The sequence below is a fragment of the Habropoda laboriosa genome, unplaced genomic scaffold, assembly GCF_001263275.1.
Source record: "Habropoda laboriosa isolate 0110345459 unplaced genomic scaffold, ASM126327v1 scaffold33, whole genome shotgun sequence".
NCBI classification, from domain to species: Eukaryota; Metazoa; Arthropoda; class Insecta; order Hymenoptera; family Apidae; genus Habropoda; species Habropoda laboriosa.
This window is the reverse complement of record NW_017100187.1, coordinates 1167088-1185211: the sequence shown is the minus strand read 5'-3', so window position 1 is coordinate 1185211 and position 18124 is coordinate 1167088. Positions and strand designations below refer to the sequence as shown.

The window sequence follows — 18124 nt, the reverse complement described above, 5'->3', positions numbered from 1 at the left end:
CGATCCTTCGAATCACATCCAATCCAAACACCCTGAACCATTTTTCCTGAAGGAAAAGAAAAAAAGAATGGAGCAAATTGTCAGTTTATCTCGAAAGGTGTGTATATCGATCGATTGGAAAACTTTCACTGTTTAGGGGTGATCTTAGAATGTTCACCCGGGCCTTCAGGTTCCTGGTTTCAATATGGATAACGATGCTTTTCGATCGAATTAACAATGTTCGTCACAACGGCCACGACGGATTACAGATACACATGTACGATTTACGAGACGAGTATTTGGTAACGTTGCTCGACATGGAGCAGTCGAGGAATAAACACGTTCCGTTCACACGGTACCAGCTGTGATCGAGCGAGCAACTATTGCCGCGAAGAAGCCCGGACCGGGACTGACTGGCCATAGGATTCATTTGGGTCAGCAGCACAACGTAGTATAGCGAAGGCTGGGCTCTGACTATACTATCTGTTACACGGCGAAGTGAAGGTGCCGTGTGTGTTGCTATAACGGAGCTATCTTCGCGGCGCGGTTCGATTTTTCTATGCATTTTTCTCGCGCTAATAAGTATCTCGTGAAATTCGACCAACTTTCATTAAACGAAAGAAAGAAAGAAAGAAAGAGACGAAGAGATAAGAGTTCCATTACGGACGCTTTCGACAGTTACGAAAAGAGGCTGTCTGGCTTTTTGCACACGTTTCTATGTTTGTTTATATATAAAGCTACGCAAGACTAGAGGAGATCTTGGGAGAGTTAGGGCTTTTGTAGGAACGTAGAGTTCGAGTAAAAATTAATCCTAATATTTTATTCGCAATCTCACGTCTAAAACTCTGTCGCTAACAACGCTGTTTCTGTTTTACACCAATCCCTCGCTGCCTTTGTTTGTTTAAAAAAAAATATATATATGTATCATACACAACGTTTCATTCTCTCACTCTCTCAAGCAAAAATATTATTCTCTGTAGTCTCGCGAGGTATCTTCGATTTGTCACAGGATCAGTCGATCGATCTGCACCGGTGGCTCGCTCAGGATTGATAGTGCAGGGAAGTCTTTGGCTTCAGCTCGACGTAATGGGAGTAATCGAGCTGCAGAACGACGTAACGATTATTTACAAAGGCTCTTTTGAAAGGGTAAGCGTTTCCACGGAATAATACTGGGCATAGGGATAGTTTCCCTGCAGCTTTCGCGGTTCCGTTGTCCACCAGGTCCCACAGGTCGATCATTTGGCATCCAACTTGTCTGAAAGCAGAGAATACTCCCTTGTGTGCCAGTTAAATATTCTTATCGTTAATTTTCATCGATCTCTTGGTAATTACAGGTTCGCGAAACCGAAGCAAAGCGGTTCCTCCAGCACGACGTAGCCAACTTGCAAGTTCCTCAGGGTGAAGTACACGGATGTGACGTCCTTTCTGCTGAATATCTCGTAAACCTTCATCGTTCGATCCCTGGAATATAAACTAGCTGATGGTAAATATTTTAATATACAAACACGAGTATCGATGTCCTGGTAGTGGTAAGATTATGCACCTCATCTCTTTACTCTCGTAGTAAGGATTGTTAACGATGGGTCTTCCAGTGGAGAGCATCAAATTCGCCATCAAAGACATCTTGCCAGCGAATACAACGTTCTTAGATGTGTGTTTCTTGATCCACTCGAACAGTTCTTCTTGCTCGATGTTGCTGTACTCGCCTTATCATCGTGATCAAAGATCAAGCAATGTACGTAAACACGTTTATTTAGTACTTGTATATTCTAAGCGCTTCGTAATTACCTATGATACTACGTTCCTCTTGCAGCCTCTCCAACCCGTGGTAAGACATCGCAGATATTAATAGAAGAATAACCGCTGTCTTCATCAAGTCGCTTTTCAAGCCAAGTTTCTCCAGATACCTATTCGCGCAAACTGTGCCAGCTATTATGCACAGATGGGGGTTCATGAACAGTTTCAGCCTCATGATAAAGACCGCCATGATGATAAAAGCACCGGTCTGTAGGCCGTTGTACGCCAGTTCCGGCTCTATGCATCTCGGATATCCTTTGATTTTGTAATTTCTGTACCAGAAATAGACCGCCAACATTCCAGCTAGTATGGCACACGGGAGGAGCAACGTTTTTATGATCGCCTCGTAGCTTCTGTATTGTAGGAAATCGAACTCCGGCGAGCACGTGTACAACATCGTGTGGAAATCCTTATAACCGGTTAACTTAGACTTCAGTAAATTGTACACGTGGGCGTCGTCCTCGGATGCGAAGAATAATTTCAAGTACTTCGTACAGATAATTGTTCCCACGATTTCTAACAGTGCTTGCAGTTTTGTGTGAGACCAGATCTCTGTGTCGCACGAGACGTTGCTTACGAACAGGAGGCAGGAATATAGGGAAACTAGTAAGGTGGTACCGTCTGTTAGAAATACCGCTATTGCTATGGACCAAGCATGAACGGTGAAAATGAAACTGTAGAGATATTTGGAGATTATTTTCATCCATTTTAATATCAACAATGCGATAATTTGTGTGGTGAACACAAAATGGGAGAATTGCCAGCAACATAAACTAATCACCGTGGCCAATCCCATTTTCTGAAAGAATCAAGGTTTCTTGTTACTTGTACTTGAGGTACTTCAGTTGTGTTGAATTAAGTGCCTGAACACACCTGAAGTAAGCTTCTAGGCACTTTTCTAGTGTCTTGCAGAGTGCCTTCTCTGAGAATCACAGTCAATATGTACATTTGATAGAGAAGTGCAGGATAGGCAAAGGTTTCTCTCAGCGGTGGTGTCCATTGAACACGGGTACACTCGTTGTGATTGTAAAAGAATAGGAGTACAGCTATAATTCCACTGCTCACGCTGTTTCCTAGGTACACAGCATAATAGAAGAGTACAGCCACTGTGACTATAGTGGAAAGCCAAACAATCTCTAAGTAAAAATAAACTGGAACACCCAGACCCTCGCAGCTGGTCACCGGTGGCACACCTTCTCCTCTTTCTACCTGAAAGTAATTTCTTTCTAGTTCTTCCGTAAGAATAGATACACAGATTACATTTCCTAATGTATACAGAGCCTTCTAGATTCATATTTCTACAAAAGACCTACAAACAACTACCACCTAACGTGACAATTGACTCTGTACACAGATCTAACATAAAGGAGGCTCACTTGCCAGCACTGCACAATGGATATAATCCCCAGACTCTTGGAGCAATGATAAAGACATCCGGCTACCAGCTGTAAATCATTAATTCTGTCTTACTCGCTACTACGCAGCGGTAACCTAACCTAAAGATCCATCAGATTTGGAAAACAATACCTCTGGCAACAAGCTATACTTTCTAGCCGCGTTGAAAACGTTCCCGTACTCGGAAATGTTATCGTGGCTAATTTTTCTCAGTCCTTCCATGAACGTTTTCGATTCCGCGATCGTCTTGTAGTACGAGTAATACATCCCCTGCGAGAGAGACAAAACAAAAACATACCTGTTATCCACTAGCGAATCTCGTCAGATGATGGATTTCGATCGTATCTCGTACCATTTCTGTGCGGAAAGACATTTCCCTCTCGATCTCGGACAGATGCGAGAAATGCCGGTCATTTTCGAACAGCGTCGACACATGCCACCAATGGAAAAAGCCGAATGCCAAACCTGTCACGAGAGACGAAAGGAATTTATGACAACGTCGACGAGAAACCCACGTAACTAGCGGCCCTCTTCCTTCACGAGGAGACCTGTACCTATCAGATTCACCGCGAACTTGTACAAATTCATGGATGTACGGCACAATTTCTCCGGTTCCTTGCGCTTCTTGTCAGGTTCCGACGCCATATTTGAAAACGGACTGTGTTGGACCGCGTGAAAACCTGCGCGCGCAATTGTCCGCGAATTTTCAAACGTCCGCTGACGTGTGAAACATTGTTTTGATTATAATTAATCTATATCCACAGATAAGGTTATGAGAAGAGCGTGAAAATTGACGTGAAACCTCTGAAAAAATGACAGAATGACTATAAAAAATAGATGCGACATATTTTTAAAGTGTAGAATATGTTAATTGCTATAGAATAATATTGTGCGAATAAATAGATGCGACGTAGTCATGGATCGATTAAAAAGCTTGACAGAAAAGTGCCAAGAATATTCACGCGATCGAAAAACTAAAAAGTAGTAAGTACACAGAACACCTGTACAAATTCCCATCGCGAAATAACGAAAATTGTAAGAGTTACAAATTAGAAAATTTCACCCTAGAAATAGCGCAATTTAGCTCTGCTATAAAAAGTCTCAAAGACGTTCCTTACTTGTACCAACAACTCTACACTTTTTCAAAATAAAAACTAATTTCTTTCACACTCTGTGTGTTTAAATCAGCATCGTATACTACCGTTGTGCCATAATGTATTCTTCTGCAGGCTCTGTCATCCGTAAGCCGAGTAATTAAGCGGCTTTTAACGTCTGGTAAATTCTCGAGGAAGGAAATGAACTTCCCTCGCGAGAAATCATTCCTACGGCCCTGGATGCGCGCGTATGCCCGAGCGTGCATTGGCACTCCCGCTATCGATCAGTCGCGTGTTAGTCCACCGTGACATGGAGGATCTCCTGCTGCAGATCGTCCGAGAATCGAGCAATGCAAAATTACAAAATTTGCGAAAATCAGCGCAGGAAGCGTACGGTAAGTCCACCTTCTTCAACCCTTTTCTACCGTGAAACACTGGCTGCCTCGTACTAGGAACAATTTACCCTTACCACGCACCACTTCATCCACCATTAACTCAGCAATTGTAACATTTCAAGCAACCAGAAGAATACTTTTCGGTTAATTCGATATTATCAGAGATAACAGATGTTAATAGAAACATTCGATACTATCAGATTGATAAATTTCACGTTTCTACGCAGACTTCCTGGACAAGCAGCAGGGGTTGCTACGCGATCCACCCCACGAGCTGCGAGCAAAATGTCTACACGCTCTTCAGCTAGCACTGGAAACGAAGAGAAGCAAATTCGTCGCGTTTGGTTTGTCTGGTTTGCACGTGAGTGTTTCACATTTATCCCCTTTTCCCTAACACGTTCCACGGCTCTATGGTATCGCGTATGCATAAGTGACGCATACGCTCGCGGAAAGGAACTTCCTGATAAAACGGAAGATACCGACGACCAGCTGCGGTTTTTGAAACAGCGCTGAACGCAGGATTCCCCTGTTATTCCTGTTTTTAACAAACAGTACCTCGAAATTTACTTCTCCGTAGGATGAAAAAATATGAGGAAACCTAGAGTGCACGAGTGCTACGAAATTTCAATCTAGTGCGACCTATCGCAGTCTAATTATTTTATTTTCACTTAAAACGAGTGTTTTTAATATAGAAAATGTTGAGGGACGACAGATTCCAGTCGCCGTACGAGCCAGAGGACGACTCTCTCTGGCTACCCGCGCAAATGTTGCACGCGATGAGCTCTATGCTGTCGCAGTCAGACGACACTCAGACGGATATGCTAAAAGTGAGCCTAAATTCACCTACAAAAATTCCAAAAAAAAAAATAAGATATTCTACGTAGCATCGTTTGCAGGTTTTGTTACAAGTGGCTTGCTCTTCTTACTGGACGATGAACGGTCGCCTGATAATCGCAATTCTCACGACCTGCTGCGAGGCTTTCGAAAACGGGAACCAAGCGGTGAGGACAGCCGCTCAGGCGGCTACCAGCCAAACCCTGCGATCGTTCTGCTTGTTCTTAGGTAATTTCCATCGGGAAACACTTGTAAATCCTGTCGAGTTGAACGGAATGTTTGATCAATAAATCTGACGCTCGCGTGACTCCGGAATTCCGTGATCCCCGAATTATCCTTGCCGCTTTCTCCGAGCTTGTCGGAAGGTAATTAAAACTAGGGAATCGTTTCCGACAGACGAAGAGTGCCAGGAGATGGACGAGAACGCGAAGAAGAACAAGAACGTCTGGGAGAGAGGTGTTTCGTGTTTCAACGAGGCTCTCCCTATACTTCAGTACATTTGCAGCAAATTGGACGAAGCTCAGAAGTAAGAGAAAAGAGGGAGATTCGTACGACACACTCGTGGTTAAACTTCAGGAAATCCTGTTCCAGCAATAGCAGAAACGGTAACACTGTCGTGTTTCTACTCGAGTGTCTCCATACGTTGATCTCTTCGCTGCCGCAGAAGATTCACACGAACGCACACTTCACCGCATTCCTATGGCAGAAATTCTGTCCAGCTTTGATCGCTTTTCTGGGCACACCGAGGGTCGACAAGACCTTCACCTCCAGAGAGGGAAAGGAGAACGAAATTGGAAGGGGTTCTGGATATTTGGCCACCTCTTTGAGCTTTGATAGCCATCAGGCGAAAACTGTCTACAGGTAGAGGCTTCAATGAAAATCCTAAATGTGTAGCATAACCTGAGATAAATCTTGTATTTTATCGATCAAAAATGTGTAAATTTATCAACGATCATTTTCACAGCATTGGAACGGAATTAGTGAGACTGGTGGGCTGCGTCGGTCCTCTCAGGCCAGTTCTAGAATCGGTATTCCACAGAATGTTACTATACCCGCCACCTCAGCAACGATTAGAATCTCTGAAAGCTCTGAAGGAGCTTCTAAGAAGTCCCAGTCGAATGGTTGATTTTACCGGTCCATTACTAGTGGAGGAAGACAAGTCCAGTCACATTCAAAGCGACATGGCGTTGATGAGATTGTAAGTGGTTGTTCCAGTGGAAGTAATCAACTCGAGGTGATTGTAATTGAGTAAAAATTCGAATTACAGAGCAATGGACTCGATCGAGGAGTCGACAACTGGCGGATTAAGCACGCTGCACGCGAGTGTGTCGTGCGTGGTCGCGATGCTCTCCGCTCTTCAGGAATTGTGCGAGGGGAAGGCTATCAATCATATCTACACGTGTGTGATCAATAGTCTGTACGAAGACTTGGAGTCGTGCGATTACAAAGGACCTCTGACCTACCAGAGCATGGCACGCTTGCCAAAAACCTACAGGTGAAGTTAGATTGTGACTTGGACAGGTTACAAGTCCTCGATGCTAGCTTTGCCAAGCGAATAAATTTGGAGAAATTCGATGGGTAACTTGATTTCAGAGAGCAGCTGGAGCTCATGAAGAAGGGAATTGGCTCGGATTCAGACTCTTCCGGTCACGGACCATCCGAAGATGGCGACTCTACGGACACCGAAGGCCCTCAGAACGAGTCCGACGAAGTTCAAGAGGAAAACAGCTTGGAGGACAACGATTACGCGATAGAGAACGAAAGGGAGAGACTGAGATTAGAGAAATTGCCCAAGTGTCTTCACGTCGGTCGTCAAGTTGCCGACGAGTGCAACGTCGACATGGAGAGGCACAACGCGAGGAAATTCGTCAAGACTCTGAAGAGCGATTTGATTCCCATGGTGCTGAGTTTGAGGAGCAATATAGAGGTTGACGAAGCTCTGCAGAATTTTGCTTCGGAGTATTGTCAAGGTATGGTGATTTTACGAACGAAATATCCAGGGACTTATTGTTTAATCGATGTGAGAACTTGTGTCGCATCTTCAGGGGTCTTCACAGCTCAGCAGAAGATGCAGGAGCAGACTGATACTAGCACAGATTCTTGTGCGTTGGTTACAATAATGAATGCTGATGGAATTTACTTAGCCACCTACGCTGCCTTGTTGTTGAACCTGAAGCTGATCAGGATTAATTATTATCACGAGGATAATCGACAGGTTCCCATCAGTGAGGTACGAACTATCTTATTATTCTCTCTCTGAGACTTTCAATAAGCGGTGGAATTCTTCAGGAACAATTCGTGGAAGAGGTGCATGGATCCGGAGTTCTGGTTTATCTCTCAGCAACCTGGTTATCTGAACTGTACCAACAAGTTCTTGCGAGCAATTTGCTCGAGAAATGTGGCTACAATCCTCACGATACCGAAAATAGTGCTTTGATTAACGTGTTGACTGGTAAATAAATATTCTAGAATTCAACAGAGGTCTGTAGAACCTCTAAATATTAATTGGTAATTATTTCTGAAAGACGTCGATGGGATTCCTGGCAGCCAAAGAGGTGGACAGCTTCTGTCTGACTACATAAGACTGGAAAGAGCTCAGCTGTCTCGAAGCGAGCCTACGCCGGAAGCTGAAGCAGGTGCCAAGCTTTCAAGAAGAGTGTTAACTTGCTGCTGGGGAAGTATGATGACTGTGTTAACGACAGGATTGAATCCTCCAAAGGAGCAGAACAATAAGGGAATCTTGAACAGAGATGGTGGCAGTAGATGTATCAGAGACACCGTGGTTTTGTCCTTAGAAGGTCTTCATAAAGCTGCAATCCTCAGCAATATTCTTGGTCAGTGTTGAATCAATCTTTTCAGGATGTTCTTCTCTATGTGATTATTTTATACTCTTTTCATGCAGGTCTGCAAAATCGCTGCGGTTCCATCTTTGCTCTGCTGGTAAAAGCAGCCTGCACCGAACAGTCTATCTCGAAAATCACGAGAACCAAGGACGTTCTGCGTCTGAAATTGCAAAACAGGGCAACGAATATTCACACGTCGCATGCTCTGAGCATGGACGTGCTTCTGGGAAAGGGGTTGGAGCTTGGAAGCCACGGCAGCGATTGCTGGCCTCACGTTTTCACGTAAGACGTCGTTAAAACACCTCTGATAAACATTTCCTGTATGATATAAACAGTTTTTACGCTCTAAACAGGTGCTGTTTATACGTGAGCAAATTGGAGCACGATTTCTTCGGAAGAAACCAGAATCCATCGTTGCCTAAGACTCAGCAGAAGAAGGAGAAGAAAGACGGTGCAAATGGAGATGCCAAGGGTAGCCAAGACAGATTAAAGCTGAATTTCAACATCGTGGACGAAGAAGAGACCTGGTAAAACATTATCCAGAAAATTGATCTACGATAGATCAATCAGATTTTCTATTATTAACAAAGAAATTGATTGTTTCAGTGTCGACGTCTACAGTTTCCTATCCAGTCCATACACACAGAATCCCAGCACAGACACCATCCCAGAAATTATCCAAGAATCGAACGCAGACAGTCAATTCAACGGAATTCTCCCTGCAGACTACGCAGCAAAGATCATCTGCGTCTTATCTCAGCAAGTGGACAGATTATTTGAAAACGCGGCACTAAAATTGAACCTCAGAGCACTGTGTCTCTTCCTAGCTGCTCTCTGCAAGGCTAGCAAAGCTCAGTTGTTCAAAACCACCGACGGTTCGAAAGACAATAAGAGATTCTGGTGGAGGAGGAGCAAACCCAGAGAAAACGAGATGAACGTCCTACTTTTGGCTAGATTAGGAGAAGTTATGTTAAAATGCGTAAAAAGTGGACGTCCCTTGATCCACATAATGAGGGTACAACAAACTTTCTAACATTTCCCATAATCTAAATGTTCCCAAAAGTTCTGAATAAAAACTTCCTCAGGTTTGGAGTATCCTAGGGCCTCATTTCATGGAGGCAGCCTGCCACAAGGATCGTGGCATCTCTAAAAAGGCAGTTCAGTGCATCCACGATTCTATGGCTGCTCTGTTGAACGAGCAAATAGAACTTCCTCACTTTCACTTCAACGAAGCTCTCTTCAAGCCCTTCGAGAACCTTCTGTGCCTAGAGCTGTGCGACAGCGACGTCCAGGATCAAGTGAGTCCTCTTCAATCCTCCAAAAAAATCCTGTTATCTAAAGATATGATAAATCCCTTCCTACCAGATCGTCAGCTGCATCTGCGAGTTCGTGGAGACCAACAGAACCGAGATTCGATCGGGTTGGCGGCCATTGTTCGGCGCTCTTCGTGTAGCCTCGGTCGGTAATTCAGATTCCGTCGAGTCGGCGCCGTTGCTCGAGGTTTTCAGGGTCTTTCTCTCCACCGACAACACGCTGGTCTTTGCTAACGCGGCGCTAGATTGCATTCTCTGTCTTCTGAGACACGTGAGAGGCATCGGTGACACGGAGAGTCATCAGGACGATCAGGAGCAGATCGACGTCGCTGAATCGAGGAGAATGAGACTCTGCGTGGAGAGTCTGAAGTATCTGCTGAGCTGCAGCGACATCTTGGCCTCTATGTATGGCATGCCAGCCTGTCCGATCTTTCATTCAGCCCAGAGGATCCAAGTCTCCACTATTCCTCAATACGTCGATCCTATCATACCCAACACAGAGCTGATCAGATTCGACAAGCACGCCGATTCCATTCAAGAGACCATTCCTGAGAGACCTCACGACGTGCTGATGGACAACGTTCATACCATGACCACTTTGCAAAGCATGGACAAGCCCAGTGGAATTTTGAGGGTTTGGTATATATTGATAGAGGGTCTAGCCAGCGCTACCATGATCTGTCCTAAACGTTATCAGCCTCACACTTTGGAGACGCTGTTTCATTTGTTGAGGGACACCTTGAATACACCTGGACCAACTTTCGGGCTGTACTGCGTGAACCATTTGCTTCTACCTATGGTACAGAATTGGTTAAGGAGGACGTCTAAGATCTTCAGGGGTTGGGACAATTTCGCGCCGAATTTTAAGCAGTGTTGCGGACTTACGACGGATCTGGTCGTTGATTATTTGACACACTTGCAAGGTAATTTGGAATATATCCTCTCTAATAAACAGTCTTCGTAAGATCGAACTAACTCGTGACTGCCGATGATTTCAGGTCCCGAGGTTGTCAGGAACGATGCCTATCTCCCAGCCACGACGCTGATGCTGAAACAACTGTTGCTGGTAATGGCCGAATGCGTGGTGCAGTCCACTGAAAGCATAGCTCGCCTGGGTTGTGCGTGTATTCGGTGAGTATGAAACTTGGTAAATTGCTAGCAATTTCGAAGATCAGAATGCTCCAGCTAGCTAGTTCAACATCGATGACTCACTCTCAGATTTCCATCGAATCGAAGTTACATTCGGTAAGATCGAAATAGATAAGTGTCCAGGACGAAGAGGATCAGCTAGAAGAGAGAAAGGGTGAATCATAGGACAGAGGTTCGCTGGAATGTCCATCGTCGGAGGTTAGATATATCGTCGTTACGGGCGTAGAGTGCGTGTAAGATGATAACGAAGCTTGACAGGCTGTCCGGTGGGATAAGGTAGCCCCCGACACTCGACACCCCCGGTGCGTCGTGCCAGCGACACACACATCTCCACCAGGAGAACGTGTAATACACGCGACAGCCCCCCTGTCCTCTCTCTCTCTCTCTGCCATAAGCTCGCGATCCTTTCGCGCGTTTTCTCCGTATTGATGCACACCGGTGTATTACACATGGACGCGTGTAATCCAATACGTGGCCGGGGTCGATCGCGAAGTATCGATGTACAGGCGTGCGCGGACTTTAAAAACGGGACAGGTTCGCGGGCAGATAGCTAGCCTGGCACTGAATGACGAACGGGATCCTGATCTGAAATCTTAGAGTCACCCACTCCTGGTAGCAGCAACCCACTTCTATTTACTGGCTCGAAGCTGCTCCTTCAGCCGTGGCATGATGCACGTATAGGATGTTTAGACATCGTGTAGGCTTTGTACATGGCAATTCGACGCCGATTAGCTTCCTTTCCTCGAGGAGATCCTGAAGGAGTAAATTAGAGGAGCGTTTAGAAGTCTAGAGTTTAGGGTTGATTGCTTCTCTTCGTTAGAGATCACGGAGCACTTGTCTTCGTGGTACGTCTCAGCTTCCTAGAGTTGTCCAGGCTTGCGTAGGAAGATCCTAGGGAGGCAGCTAGTATTTTCTCCTGATCGAAGCGATGATGTCTCTGCACAGGCACGTCCTGGTGAGCAGCGGGCCGCTCCTCACCCCAGAACAATGGAAGGTCTGCGGCGTCGCCTGTTACCGCGCTTGTTCCAACTCCCTGCAAGAGTTGCACCAGCTGACCATGGCTTTCTCGCCGAGATCCGAGTCCTTTTACGGTGACGTCGCGCAGGTCAAGGTTGCCGCGCGACGGGATGCGACCATCGAAGAGTCCGAACGACTACGACAGCTCGCCGCTCAGGTAGGTGCCTTCGTCACGCTTCTATCCCCCTAAACACTTCTCTCTCTCTCTCTCTCTCTCTCTCTCTCTCTCTCTCTCTCTTTCTATACGCTTATATAAATGCATACACGTACGTATGTATATACACGTGTGTCTGTCTCTCTGGTTTTAAATAAAAAGGGAGTATCTTCCTGTTTTCCCATTTAGAGTATCGACCGAGCGTAGGTGCAGCTCGCAAGCACTCTGGATATTTACCCGGACCTCTTTTTCCAGACGATTCCGGGCTGCCTCGATATATTCGCGCCTATTCCCCGGCCATACACCCCACTCCCCCCCTTTCAATTTGGTTACATCGATTTTCTTTTCCCATACCGAGCATGAAAACCGAGCTTTCTTAACGATACCGACTGGACCACCGTGTGAGTTCTCCGTGGATTTACAGGTATAGTCGGTGGAACAGATTTAGCGAGGTCGTAAATTAAAGCATTAACGCGTTCGCTGCCACCGTCGAAGCATTATCGACACAGAGACTTGTCTCGTGTGCCGTCGTCGAAGCATTGTCGACGCAGAATGGCGCCCCGTGTGCCATCGTCGACGCAGAATGGCGGCCCGTGTCCCATCGTCGAAGCATTGTCGACGCAGAATGGCGCCCTGTGTGCCATCGTCGACGCAGAATGGCGGCCCGTGTCCCATCGTCGAAGCAGAATGGTGGCCCGTGTCCCATCGTCGAAGCATTGTCGACGCAGAATGGCGCCCCGTGTGCCATCGTCGACGCAGAATGGCGGCCCGTGTCCCATCGTCGAAGCAGAATGGTGGCCCGTGTCCCATCGTCGAAGCATTGTCGACGCAGAATGGCGCCCCGTGTGCCATCGTCGACGCAGAATGGCGGCCCGTGTCCCATCGTCGAAGCAGAATGGTGGTAATCGAAACGAAGAATATAAAACTGTCGTTACGTGGTCGTTGTCGACAGGCCTGCTTTCGAGCCCGCGTTCTTCGCGAGACGAGAAAAAATAAAAAAACTAAGGAAAAATGATTAACTCAGGATAACACAATGCAACCGCAGCTTTTCTGCCTTTTACGGAGCCTCTAAAACGTTGTTCCTCGATCAAAGAATATTTGCTCACGCGAAATGTGATAGATTTTACTCTCTCTCTTCTCTCTCTCTCTCTCTCTCTTTATACATATACATATATATATACACACAGATTTTCTATTTTTTTGCATCGGCGTGCCTCGTGATTCGTGCGCTTTACCTGTGTTTGAGCTTGCATCTGGATGATTGATGGCTGACACGGTGGCGTAGAATTCACTTCCTTCCACCATATCGGACTCACCTCCGAATGGTTGTTTTTAAACGAGAGTGTTTTAAAATTTTTTTAATACGATAAGAAAAATAATTCTATGCCACTGCGCGATACTGCAATGGAGGAAAAAAAAAAGAGCAAAGAGGACAACGAAATAATCTTTGTACGAGATTTGCGTATTGTCAACAAACACACACACACACACACACACACACACACAAACACGCTCGTGTTTTTAATGTATTTTTGTACCGCTCCAAATATGTGTTCGATGCAGAATGTGTCAAATACAGATGCTTTTATCATTCGCTGGTTCGTTCTTGTGTATTGCACCCCTAACAAACTCCTTGATCACGAGAGAATCGAGAAAAAAGATGAGACGAAGGACAAGGAAGAATCGAAGTGAGCCTGTCGAAGCTGAGCGAACGACACGATTGGTAAAACGATCACCTCGTTTAGATGTTTGCACTCGCTGGTAGAAGGCACAGGTCAGGCTGCAGAACCTCTTCGACGAGGTCCTTTTTTCCATTACGGAACGTTGGATAAAGAACGGAAATTAGTTTACTCGTGAAAGTTTCTCGGGATATTCGCGAAATTGCACCGTTATCTTTTCACGCGACAATAAAGTAATATCTGTAAGTCGATCAAGGAAGGACCCCGTCGTCGGCCGAGATATCATTTAAACTTAACTTGGCACGGTCTTGCGTATCACCATTAAAATCCATGGCTTGAGTCCATGGCTAGAATTTCACTGTCACATAATATGTACGTGATGAGATATACGACACCTATTCTAGAAGCTGCAGCTTTCGTAGAATGCACACATGTTTACTGACTGACTGAATTAACGGAATCACGTTAGGAATCGAGCTAGAACCACCGCTCTCTCTCTTAACGTAATACCTTTGTTTTTCATCGTAAGAAAGAAAGAAACTGAGATAAACGGAGAGCGCCAGTTCATCGTTTTAGTCACGACATCACCGAATCTCGTATCCATCACGCACGATTGCTTTTGTAGCTTCTCGAATACACATCATAGAAACGAATTAGATGTACGTGTAAGAAACAAGTCTCGAGATTAGAAATGTCAGATGAAAATAGTAAAGGCAAGACGTGTCGAGGATCTACGAAGAATCGTGCGATGACAATTCACCATTTTCGATCTATCAAACAGACTGAAGAGATTCTTGTGCCTTCAGGTGTTCCTCCTGGAGGAACAACGAGTCGAAGATATCCTGAGAAGATCGGACGACAGGTCCTACGTTTTCCTTCTCTATCCACCGGCGGTGGCATCCACCCTCAATCCTGATTTTTATATCGTTAGAGTACAACTCAGAGCACTGGTGGTCGGCCTCTTGGTCCACCAAATGCTTCTTCATTGTATCGCCAGTGTTCTCTTGCAAGGCTCCGATTCGTCGTTCCCTAGGTAGGTATCTCCTCGACGCGAGTGAACGATCGTTCCACGGATTCCACTGAAATTCTATCGTCGTTCTCGTTTCAATTACAGTTTGTCCAATCTCATACCACAATCAGCTGCACCATCTTCGCCGAAAACCATCGCACCTGGTTACCTGTCCTACCTGAACAGCCAACACGTGGACATCTTCCTCTCAGCGTTGGATCTCTCCTACGCGACAGCTCTGAAATTCGACTGCCGTCCTGGACTGAAGTTCATCCTTCAGAAAGTGGCGAATCTTCCTCAACCGGCGAACCTCTATCGCCAGGCTGGAGTAGCTTGGACCATAAAGATAGTCACTCTGTTCGAGCTCTGTTTGCACGAGATAGCAGAGACGGAGGCTACTCTGGACACCGTGAAGATGATTTTAACGTCGAATCTCGGAGGCAGAGAGAGCCTGAAGAGTCCCGAATTTCAAAAATTATCGAGATATCTCAGACAGTTGAGATCCACGTTCGAAGAACTCTGCGAGAGCTACGTAGACGTGGTTTTGGACGAAGATGGAAGGCACACTAAAGTGGACAGTTTCTCTGAGAGGAAGATATTCTTACTGGTAGCTCAGCCGGACGATTTTCCAGAGATCACGAGCAAAGAAGTGATTAACGACAGAGCTATAGCTACTCCAGCTCCGATGGAACTGTCCGAGGATTCCGAGGATCTGGAGAATCAAGATATAGGGGATATAGAGGACTACAATCCTAATTTGGACGACGATTGCGGACTCGACGAGCTTGGAGTAGAGTGTGAAGACGATCCAAGGCTTTTCAGACTGTCTGACCTGGCGGTGGAATATTCTACTGACTCTGGCCCCCAATCTGAACCAGAAACAGACGACTCCAGGCCTGCTTCCAGGATTGGATCGGTCACAGAGAAGTGTGTGTACCCTGACAGATCTGGTGGAACCTCCAGCGAAGGATACATCGACGAAAAGTACACCATCACTCCGGCTCCTTTTCGAATAATCAATGATCACGATAACCTGTACTACAATCTTAATTCTCTCCGGAGAACAGAGTCTGTCGACTCGTTCGGTACTTCCGTGTTGGAGATGAAGGGAACGAACAGCAGCTACGACGAGCTGAACACTTTCCAAAGATTGAAGCTGCAACGACGAAGAAGCGACGCTTGTTTGCTAATGAGAAAGAATTCCCTGAGATTCGTCGAGTCGACCGAGAACGACGATTCCGAGAGATTCGTGAGATTCAGCTCGAACAGCTTCAGATGTCGATCCGTGATGGAGATGAGAAAGACTGCTTCCACTGCGTCCAGCTCCTCGAACGATCTCGATCTGTCTCCGCGGATCTCGTCGAAGATCGAGGAGAAAGAGGAGAGCGACTCGTCGAAGGTTTTCGACAATATCGACGAATTGTTGCGTGATTACGAGAGAAGCAAGAGGGGATTCAGGACGAATCCGTTTTTAAAGAAAGTCGAGGACGAGTCTTTTGTCGCGTCTCGAGAGATACCGAGCCAGGAATCTGCTTATCAGAGGAAGGCTAACGTGTGCAAGGACAGCGAAGCTCATAGGAAAGCTTGGGCAGAGATGTTGAGCACCGTTTTGGACTGGACACTGGCCCTGTCGGTAAGTGGTAAATATTTTTCAGGATATTCTTTATCTTATCGAAAACTGTTCACAGGATGATCAACTGACGCCGCTGCTTCCTGTTTTCGTGAGTGGCGTCAGGATGCTCACCAGGCATGCGGTCGACCAGGTCCTCAAGCAACGATTGTCGGCTCTTTTCCATCGAATCGCGGTGTTGTACGGGTTGACGAGCAATTAGGAACAGCTTCAATACATCTGGGAACAGATGTATCTTCACAAATCTTTCTGAAGTCCTGTGATCCTTTCTTTTCTCGGGGACACTGAGAAGTTTCAATGTTTCTATACACGCGTTTTCAATAAGACAGACTGTTGATCAGGGTCAATGAACGACGAATTTTACACTAATCTATCTTAAAGACGAGCTTCTACGATCGTTGTCATCTGGAGATTGCTTCCAGGAAAACTATGAAATTTCACAGGACTGCTGATGAATTACGACAATTTCACCAAGCGAATGCTCTTCGATCGAAGAGTATCGAGAACATTAAGGACCGTCTATCGTCTGTCCAACTTTACCAAGAGGATTCCTGACTGATCGAGAATGATGGAAATATGCCGACGACAGGCAATAGTCTAAATCTCGGTTTTCTAACGACAGGAAAGAAACGGTGTCCCGTTTTCACAGAGGAGGCCTCGCCTATCCCTAGTTTACCGTCGCGTTGACACGGAGAGACAAGGATTTTATTTACGATCCACTCTGCACGCACATCTCTCGATTCTCATTTTATGCTCTTTGCGCTTAACTGTAGTTTGCGGTCCAGTCGCAGAGTCGAATGGGTTCTGCCTGCCAGCGTCGCGAACAGAGCACACGCGTCACGAACTTTCGTCAGCTGCCACAAGATTGCCTAGCGATTTCTCGATATTTTCGACGGAATCGTAGTAAACTTCTGTTTCTTTCGTAGAAAAGAGAAAAAAGAGAAGAACGCACTAGGGAACTTGTTGGAAATTACTTCAGAAAGTAGATCTAGATATATTCCTCGTTAGAATCCTGTTTCACCTTGGATTTACTCTCTGAAGTACGTACTTAGGTTGATCAATGAATTTTTTTGTCACTTTTAGTCAGATATCGGAGACGGCAAGAAAAAAGGAGACTTGCGTTAGGTGATTAAGAGTTAAAGAATTATCGACGTTGAATTTGGAACTTAGATGAAACTTGCCTAGAGCGAAAGAAGAGAAATAAGAGAATTTACGAAGAGTTAGAGAGCTTTCTGATTTTTGGCGTGAAAACGAAGAAGGAGAGTGAAATATTTTATTGTAAATAGTTGCTCGTCAGCAGCTGGCCCAAAACGTGGTTAGAGATAATTTTACTGTTAATTTCTACGTTGCGATGTTTAGCCAACGACTAGTCGTCAAATGGTTCTTCAGTTTCGTTTGTCGCTTCGATATATATTATACATATATTTTGTAATAATCGTTTGTAAGTTAGGTGACGAGAGTGAGAAAGGAACAATTAACGACTGTTGTATAAACGAAGAAACAAAACCCAGCCATTGTCCCGCGAGTCCTCCCGCAATTTTCCATTCTGTCCTCAAATAATATTCCACTGTGTGTTGTAAAGTGCTGTTAAGCGTCAAAAAGGTCGTTTAAAGTGAACAAAAAACCAAAAACAAATGAAGAAAAAAAAAAGAAAATATGGAGGGATTACTAATTGATAATAAAACGTGCCTACGTAGACCCTGTCTTGTTTTGTCCTCTTTTTCGTTTCTCTTTTGAAGCCATAGAAGAAAACGAGAAATTTATTCCAAAGAAAGAAAATAAAGTAATTGAACGATTCCCTTATGTTAGAGACACAGGACGATTAACGGACAGTAT

At 45.4% G+C, this 18124-nt stretch overlaps 2 protein-coding genes across 2 annotated transcripts; one reads left to right on the top strand and one right to left on the bottom strand.

Moving 5' to 3' along the window:
- Positions 1-1020: 1020 nt before the first annotated feature.
- Positions 1021-3816, bottom strand: LOC108579648 (probable C-mannosyltransferase DPY19L1). The gene is made up of 9 exons (XM_017943233.1): positions 3726-3816; positions 3524-3636; positions 3304-3441; positions 3153-3221; positions 2650-2985; positions 1768-2575; positions 1523-1685; positions 1312-1440; positions 1021-1234 (listed from the first exon to the last, which is right to left on the bottom strand). Exons 1-9 carry the CDS (start codon positions 3814-3816, stop codon positions 1021-1023), a joined length of 2061 nt encoding a protein of 686 aa, XP_017798722.1.
- A 759-nt stretch (positions 3817-4575) lies between these two features.
- Positions 4576-16745, top strand: LOC108579553 (brefeldin A-inhibited guanine nucleotide-exchange protein 3). The gene is made up of 22 exons (XM_017943117.1): positions 4576-4660; positions 4888-5021; positions 5353-5487; positions 5557-5722; positions 5891-6020; positions 6086-6355; positions 6459-6692; positions 6762-6989; positions 7088-7464; positions 7540-7724; positions 7784-7946; positions 8020-8328; positions 8397-8619; positions 8691-8864; positions 8944-9352; positions 9423-9635; positions 9703-10573; positions 10649-10781; positions 11745-11973; positions 14456-14682; positions 14764-16291; positions 16347-16745. Exons 1-22 carry the CDS (start codon positions 4576-4578, stop codon positions 16488-16490), a joined length of 6567 nt encoding a protein of 2188 aa, XP_017798606.1. The 3' UTR covers positions 16491-16745.
- The last annotated feature ends 1379 nt before the right edge of the window (positions 16746-18124 follow it).

What these genes read in the sequence shown, in the direction of transcription:
- LOC108579553 (XM_017943117.1), top strand. Translation starts at nt 4,576, where the DNA reads ATGGAGGATCTCCTGCTGCAGATCGTCCGAGAATCGAGCAATGCAAAA. An exon ending in CCTTGATCCACATAATGAGG is followed by an intron (nt 9,353 to 9,422) that starts GTACAACAAACT and finishes AAACTTCCTCAG; the next exon opens with GTTTGGAGTATCCTAGGGCC. An exon ending in TACGACAGCTCGCCGCTCAG is followed by an intron (nt 11,974 to 14,455) that starts GTAGGTGCCTTC and finishes TTGTGCCTTCAG; the next exon opens with GTGTTCCTCCTGGAGGAACA.
- LOC108579648 (XM_017943233.1), bottom strand. Translation starts at nt 3,816, where the DNA reads ATGGCGTCGGAACCTGACAAGAAGCGCAAGGAACCGGAGAAATTGTGC. An exon ending in AGTATAGCTTGTTGCCAGAG is followed by an intron (nt 3,222 to 3,303) that starts GTATTGTTTTCC and finishes AATGATTTACAG; the next exon opens with CTGGTAGCCGGATGTCTTTA. An exon ending in AGAGGAACGTAGTATCATAG is followed by an intron (nt 1,686 to 1,767) that starts GTAATTACGAAG and finishes CACGATGATAAG; the next exon opens with GCGAGTACAGCAACATCGAG.